Genomic DNA, 8,277 nt, shown 5'->3' on the forward strand with positions numbered 1-8,277 from the left:
ACAGAAGGTGGATGTGGAACTTGTGTCTCATTGGGGACTCCATTCATTCTCTGACTGAGGAATGCAGCGCATCAGTGCAGCAGCCAACAAAGAAACGGAGGACGTTTGGACAGGGAGAACAGCAGCTGGGTGCAGAGGTAAGCTGTACATTACATTTCTGTAAACAAGACAATCAGAATCAGAAATCCTTGGTTGTCCCACAAACCGGGACATTTGTTTAATAACATGTACATTGTTTAATGTGCAATAACTGTAAAAACTAATTTCAACACACATACCTATTATACATATTTAATCACGTAAATGTGTATTTCAAGTAAATTTGTACATACATCAATCTGATTCCATTTTACTTGTTACACTTCTGCTGCAGCAAACAAATTCCCCAGCTTGGGAAGTGGGAAATATGACATTTGTAAGAGGATACTGATGACATTATTTCCTATGAAAGTGTTTCCACTTTCCATAAGTCCTAACAGTGTAAATTTCTGGCATTTTGTCTAAGTAGTGTTTACTACCATTACTGTAACAGTGACCTGCTCATAATTTTTCGTTTTCACTCAAATGTTGAAATTAAAGAAAATGTTTTTGCTACTTGCCTCTTGCATTGCCTATTTACCATTTATGGTCGTGTTATTTTATGTGCAATTTAATGCAGTATTTTTCAACCTTGGTCCGCAAGGCAGCGTGCCAATAGTCAGACACACCTGGATTAATCAGTTTGTCCAATGATGTAAGACAGGAAATAAAAGAGCTGTGCTTAATTCAGGAAATAGTGAAGTTGTGCACAAAGCTCAGAAAGCACAAGTTTGTTTTAAAAAAAATAGCACAGCCCCACCAAAAATATTTTTCACCAGCCGCCACTGGCTGGGGGGTGCGTCAACATGGTCGGGACATAGAAGGGGGTGCGCGGCTAAATAAGTTTGGGAACCACTGAGGTAGGGTGGTACTTCTCATTATTCAGAACTGCCTTTTAGATGGAATGGCTGAATCATCACAGAGCCTTCTGTGTGTTTTATAGATGGATGCAGATATTCGCTACTGCACCTACTGGAGAGGTTTGCCAACACTTTTTAGTTTTTTGAGGTTTGGTTCTTTTTTCCCCTGATTTGAATCAAACCTGATCATTAAAGTTGAACACTTTTAACCCTCCCACTGTCTTTATGGGTGACCCCGCGAGGAAAGTTGACCTTTGAGCAGGATTGATGGTTTATCCCTTGAGGGGTGGCAGGGGTGAGGTGGTGCTCACTCCTCACCCCTGCCACATGGACCCAAGGGATAAACCATCAACCCTGCTCAATGGTCAACTTTCCTCGCGGGGTCACAGTGGGAGGGTTAAGCACAAACAAATGCCCAATTTGGTGTCTGAAAATAAAAGCTGCGTCTTGCCTTGGCAGAGGTTTCGAAGCAGCCAACAAACCCGTGCTCCTGGTAGAAGCTGTCCAGTTTGGGAAGTCTGGGACACAAACCGTGACTACTCTGGTCACATTTGTTGGCCAACAGAACAGCTGGAACTGGCCTTCCATTGCTCAGGGTGACCTGGTGGAACAGCAGACTTGCTTGGAACTGCCACAGGTTGAGTCTAGTCTGCCCCCAAGTGGACACAACAGTCTACTGCAGCAAAGTCACTTACCTTTGAATCCAGATCTCCTTTCCACTTGAGGACAGCCTGGAACGTGGACAGCCTCGTCATGTCGAAGACCACCAGAGCTCCCACAGCTTCTCTGTAATACACCTGGGTCATGTTCCCGTAACGTTCCTGTCCTGTTGGACAAAAACAAGAAGTGTTTGTGTTTCTGTCGTCCATCCGTCCGACAGTCAGAAAACTGCAGTATTAGTCAGAAATGTGATCAAAGCCAACAGAAATTAGGTGCTTTATGAAAAAACAAGTTAAACATTTTATAGCTCAAACACAACCCTGAAAAACCACTTGTTTGTTATGCTGAATGGTCTTTAAACACACCTAACACAAGAATTCCATCTGATCACACTTAGCTCGTGGTATACACAAGTGAGAAATGCAACTGTAACTAAAGTTCAGAGGTTATTGTTTAAAATGTCAAAACTTCTGTCTTTTGTGTTAAGGGAGCTGCAAAGGGGACAACATGAGACACTTTAACTATTATAAAGGGTAATGCAACCACAAAAATAGCCCACAAACTCACTCACTCATTTTCTATACCACTTAATCCTCATACGGGTCATGGAGAGCTGGTGCCTAACTCTGGCAAACAATCCACAAATTAAAGCAAAATAAGAAAAGTTGAATAATGACATGAGCTAGACTATGTAACAAACTGGCTAAAATAAAAATAGAATAGCATGAAGCACAAACAGCTTAATCATTTTAAAAATGCCCACAAACAAGAAAAAGACATTTATACAATATTAATAGAAAATGTAGTATAAATAGAGTTTCTGTGCAAATTTAGACCTCAAAACAACTGAAGAAAAAGTGACTAAAGTAGTCTGAAAATTACCTTTACATTTAAATTTTTTTGGGATTTTGCATAAAAATATCTGAATGATAAAGCAAAACAAAACATCTGCCAGCAGATGGAGACAAAACAAAGACAAGTTACTAACAGATTCTAAAAATACATTTTTCTGCTAAACAAACTAGCATAACACATTTTTTCATGCCTCTTAACAACGTTCTAACATAGTTTAGCTATAAATGTTTTGCTGCGATAAAAGAAAATACAACAACTTGTGGTTCTCTTGCATTTGTCTAAAAACCATGCCAATAACATGGCTTTGTCTAAAGCATCTATGGTATTGGTTGTCGCTTTTGCCAAACCGCCGCACTTTCCTGGGTCCTCCGCTCATTATGAGATTTTTTTTTGTTTTTTTTTTGTTTTTTGCAGCAGAACACCACTGGTGTGAGAGGTTCTCTTGGCTCAACAATATCAGAGAAGGAGAAACAGCCAACTGCTACCGCTTGAACTTTAGGACAAACTACCAGAGTCCAAAAAAATGAAAAACACTATTAGAAGTCACAGACAACAAAATATGTTTAGACGTAGGTAATGGCGACTGGTGTTTAGTGCTTTCTTGATTACTGTGGCAATGCTGGTTCCGGTATCTGCCGGACGCGACTCAGGGATGATGGGTTAAGTGTTCTGTGACCGTGTTTGTGTTTAAAAGCTAGATTTCCTTGCAGATTTGCTATTGCAGCTTTAATTTGAATGGTTTGTCAGCTTATAGGTATTTTTGGTTTCCTATGAACAGAAACTTCTGATGATGATATGTTACAACCAGGGTTCGAAATTAACACCCGCCAACCCGCCAAATGCGGGTTAAAATTCGTTTTGGCGGGTACTGTTAAAATATTACTAGCCAGTTTGGCCGGTGATCCGTGAGGCAACCAAGCAATTCATGTCAGAGACACTCTGGGTCGTTTGCCCCCTCCTGCCCTCCTCGAAGACGAGTCACGACACTACCGTAAACCGTGTGCTATTTGTGACGTTTTAGATGCCTATTGGCTGCAGCGCACAGGCACGCTTCTGTCTGCTGTGCAATTTGGTCCAATCAACAATGAGAGCGCGACACCAGAAACGCCTGAAAACACAAGCAAAAAATGCGTGATGAAGAGCGAAGACAAAGAAAAATCAGAGCTGGACGGCGAAGTTGGATGAAATGCTGTGGTGGTTAGGACAGACGTCTGGAGGAGGTGAGAAGAGGAAGGAAGCAGAAGATGAGAGTGTTGACAGAGCGTGCAAAGCGAAGAGAAGAAACTTCAACAGTAAATGGCAGACAGGCCGTGAATGGCTTGTGTTTGACAATGAAAATGCAGAAATGTTTTGTAAAATTTGCCGAGTGTACACGAAAGAAAAAAACAAAACTAACAGTTTTGTGGTGGGGACTAATAATTTTAAAATCGAGGCTGTAAAGCAGTGGCGGTTCTACATCGAATTACTCCCCGGGCGAGGCCCCCTTTGAGCGCCCCCCCCCCCAACCGCCCCCCCCACCACCACCACCACCACACCACCCCAGCTGCACGAACACACGCATGTTTTCTACAAACAGGCATGTTTTATTAGAACGACTATTGAACATTCATTTTTCTAAGTTGCACATATTTACATTAATTACTATGAAGTTGTCAGAATGTAAAGCAATATACATTATATACTGTATCAAAATATATAGAATCAAATATACAAAAACAAACAATAACTAAATATTAAGAATATATGAACATAATAGATAATAAATATTCTAAATAGCACAAATATTTCACACATAACAAACTAAAGATAATCACTACAGCATTGCACTTTGAACAGAAAACACAAACTAAAATTAAAACCTAACCTTGATGCAACGTCATCAATAATGTCATCACATGAAATCTGCTCCCCTACTGAGTGATTGATACTAATCAGAGCCAGGTTAGTGTCATGACTCCCATCCTTCACCCTCCGCCACTTCCTCATTATACCTTCATTCAGCTCACCTGGTTCCTCTCCCCAAGCTCCAGCCAAGCCCTGCTTTCCCCAGCAACCTCTGTCAGCTTCAATCAGCTCCATTCATTCCACCTGCTCCTGTAATCAGCCTCATCCCATTCACCTGCTTCCCCTGCTATAAAAGAACCAGCCATCCAGTCAACAGATGCCAGATTATTACAGCTCTGCCAGTAGTTCTCCAGCCATCCACCCTGCCTGATCTCTGCCTCTGGACCTTGTTTTTTGCCTGACCCCTGCCTTGCTCGCTGCCTGCCATTTGGACCTTGCCTGTCTCTGACCCTGACTCAGCCTTGCCCTCCAGGTACCTCTGCCTTCAATAAAGACTTTTTATATATTTTTACTGTGTTGGCGTCTTCACGGGTCTTCTGAACTCGGTTCCTGACAGAATAATCTGGCCAAACTCTGACCCTACGCCGACACAGTACTTGGGAGTTTATTTTTTATATTTTTTTCTCGACTTTTCATCTGACCTGACATGGATCCAGCAGAATCTTGGACTACACCAAAAACTCTCCATTACAGATACTGTGGAGACCCAGAGACTTGCCGGACTTATATCGAAGCCTGCGCTCGTTGTTTGGACCTGGCTTCCTCAGATCATGTAAAGGTCTCGTTCATAATGTCTAATCTGGGTGGTGACGCCCTGGTATGGGCAATGGACTATATTTCTCTGCGTCCGTCCAGATCTGTGTCCTTCTGGGAGTTTGCCAGGGGTCTGCAGGAGACCTTTGGTCGTTGCTCGTCTCCTGTTCCTGTCTCCGATTCCACACCCCAAGAACATCAGGTCACCTCATCCATATCCACTCTGTCTGTCCCGGTGCATCAGTACTCTCCTGCTCCCATCAGATCCGGTTTCCTTTGCCTTTCCCCTGTCCCTGTTGAAGCTGTCTCTCCCTCCACCCGACGACGACGCCGGAACCGTCGCCAGCAACCCCTGTCCAAACACCATCCGCCCGCATCGCAACCTGCTCTGGCGGTGGTCCCGGGGGACGCATCGCAACCTGCTCTGGCGGTGGTCCCGGGGGACTCATCGCAACCTGCTCTGGCGGTGGTCCCGGGGGACGCATCGCAACCTGCTCTGGCGGTGGTCCGGGGGACGCATCGCAACCTGCTCTGGCGGTGGTCCGGGGGACGCATCGCAACCTGCTCTGGCGGTGGTCCGGGGGACGCATCGCAACCTGCTCTGGCGGTGGTCCCGGGGGACGCATCGCAACCTGCTCTGGCGGTGGTCTCTGAGGACGCATCGCAACCTGCTCTGGCGGTGGTCCCGGGGGACGCATCGCATCCTGCTCTGGCGGTGGTCCCGGGGGACGCATCGCATCCTGCTCTGGCGGTGGTCCCGGGGGACGCATCGCATCCTGCTCTGGCGGTGGTCCCGGTGGACGCATCGCCTCCCGTTCCGGCGGTGGTCCCGGTGGACGCATCGCCTCCCGTTCCGGCGGTGGTCCCGGTGGACGCATCGCCTCCCGTTCCAGCGGTGGTCCAAGGGGACGCATCGCCTCCCGCTCCAGCGGTGGTCCAAGGTGACACATCGCACCTTGTCTCCGTGATGGTCCAGGAGGACGCATCGCATCCTGCCTCGGCAGAGGAGGATGCACGGGCTCCGGTCCAGCCCATCCATGGGGCCCCAGGTCAGAAGTCAACTCCTCCCGGCTCGAGCCCCGAAGTAGACGCTCCCGGGAGAGATGTCGACGCCTCTGAAGTCGGCTCCCAAGTCGACGTGGCCTCCTCTGAAGTCGGCTCGTCTGATGACGTCGCCTCTCCTGAAGTCGGCTCGTCTGCCTCTCCTGAAGTCGGCTCGTCTGCCTCTCCTGAAGTCGGCTCGTCTGCCTCTCCTGAAGTCGGCTCGTCTGCCTCTCCTGAAGTCGGCTCGTCTGCCTCTCCTGAAGTCGGCTCGTCTGCCTCTCCTGAAGTCGGCTCGTCTGCCTCTCCTGAAGTCGGCTCGTCTGCCTCTCCTGAAGTCGGCTCGTCTGCCTCTCCTGACGTCGGCTCGTCTGCCTCTCCTGACGTCGGCTCGTCTGCCTCTCCTGACGTCGGCTCGTCTGCCTCTCCTGACGTCGGCTCGTCTGCCTCTCCTGACGTCGGCTCGTCTGCCTCTCCTGACGTCGGCTCGTCTGCCTCTCCTGACGTCGGCTCGTCTGCCTCTCCTGACGTCGGCTCGTCTGCCTCTCCTGACGTCGGCTCGTCTGCCTCTCCTGACGTCGGCTCGTCTGCCTCCCCTGACGTCGGCTCGTCTGCCTCCCCTGACGTCGGCTCGTCTGCCTCCCCTGACGTCGGCTCGTCTGATGACGTCACCGCTGTTCTGATGTCTCTTCTGTCTCCAGTTCCAGTGGTGATTCTGAAGGTCGCTCCGGCCCAGCCTGTCCAAGGGGCTCCGGCCCAGCCAGTCCAAGGGGCTTCAGTCCAAGGGTCGATGCCTCCAGGCTCTGAAGAGGACCCCTCCTGCCCCTGCTCTGAAGAGGACCCCTCCTGCCCCTGCTCTGAAGAGGACCCCTCCTGCCCCTGCTCTGAAGAGGACCCCTCCTGCCCCTGCTCTGAAGAGGACCCCTCCTGCCCCTGCTCTGAAGAGGACCCCTCCTGCCCCTGCTCTGAAGAGGACCCCTCCTGCCCTCAAGTTCCCCAGTCTGAAGTTCCCCAGTCTCTAGTGTCTGTGTCCCCTCTTAGTCGTAGTCTAGTGTCTGTGTCCCCTCTTAGTCGTAGTCCAGTTTCCCCTCTTAGTCGTAGTCCAGTTTCCCCTCTTAGTCGTAGTCTAGTGTCTGTGTCCCCTCTTAGTCGTAGTCCAGTTTCCCCTCTTAGTCGTAGTCCAGTTTCCCCTCTTAGTCGTAGTCTAGTGTCTGTGTCCCCTCTTAGTCGTAGTCCAGTTTCCCCTCTTAGTCGTAGTCTAGTGTCTCCTCTTAGTCGTAGTCCAGTGTCTCCTCTTAGTCGTAGTCCGACAGTGTCCTTTGTCACCACACTCCCACAGTCTCGGCTCCTGGTTCCCCGTCGCCGGCCCCCCAGACTCCCACAGCCTCGGCTCCTGGTTCCCCGTCGCCGGCCCCCCAGACTCCCACAGTCTCGGCTCCTGGTTCCCCGTCGCCGGCCCCCCAGACTCCCACAGTCTCGGCTCCTGGTTCCCCGTCGCCGGCCCCCCAGACTCCCACAGTCCCGGCTCCTGGTTCCCCGTCGCCGGCCCCCCAGACCCTTCCGGCCCTCCTTCCTGGTCCCCCTCCTCCCGCCCTGCTCTGGCCCTCCTTCCTGGTCCCCCTCCTCCCGCCCTGCTCTGGTTTCCTGTGGGCGTCTGGTATCCGCCCTTGAGGGGGGGGTTCTGTCATGACTCCCATCCTTCACCCTCCGCCACTTCCTCATTATACCTTCATTCAGCTCACCTGGTTCCTCTCCCCAAGCTCCAGCCAAGCCCTGCTTTCCCCAGCAACCTCTGTCAGCTTCAATCAGCTCCATTCATTCCACCTGCTCCTGTAATCAGCCTCATCCCATTCACCTGCTTCCCCTGCTATAAAAGAACCAGCCATCCAGTCAACAGATGCCAGATTATTACAGCTCTGCCAGTAGTTCTCCAGCCATCCACCCTGCCTGATCTCTGCCTCTGGACCTTGTTTTTTGCCTGACCCCTGCCTTGCTCGCTGCCTGCCATTTGGACCTTGCCTGTCTCTGACCCTGACTCAGCCTTGCCCTCCAGGTACCTCTGCCTTCAATAAAGACTTTTTATATATTTTTACTGTGTTGGCGTCTTCACGGGTCTTCTGAACTCGGTTCCTGACAGTTAGTGAGCCGCCCCTGAAACATAGGTGACCTCAGGTATCACTTGATC

At 49.8% G+C, this 8,277-nt stretch overlaps 1 protein-coding gene across 1 annotated transcript; it reads right to left on the bottom strand.

The window, feature by feature from the left end:
• Positions 1-1,318: 1,318 nt before the first annotated feature.
• LOC129165509 (ras-related protein Rab-38-like) lies at positions 1,319-2,572 on the bottom strand. The gene is made up of 2 exons (XM_054748796.2): positions 1,634-2,572; positions 1,319-1,539 (listed from the first exon to the last, which is right to left on the bottom strand). Exons 1-2 carry the CDS (start codon positions 1,805-1,807, stop codon positions 1,336-1,338), a joined length of 378 nt encoding a protein of 125 aa, XP_054604771.2. The 5' UTR covers positions 1,808-2,572; the 3' UTR covers positions 1,319-1,335.
• Between the last annotated feature and the right edge of the window lie 5,705 nt (positions 2,573-8,277).

This window comes from Nothobranchius furzeri, chromosome 2 (assembly GCF_043380555.1).
Source record: "Nothobranchius furzeri strain GRZ-AD chromosome 2, NfurGRZ-RIMD1, whole genome shotgun sequence".
NCBI lineage: Eukaryota > Metazoa > Chordata > Actinopteri > Cyprinodontiformes > Nothobranchiidae > Nothobranchius > Nothobranchius furzeri.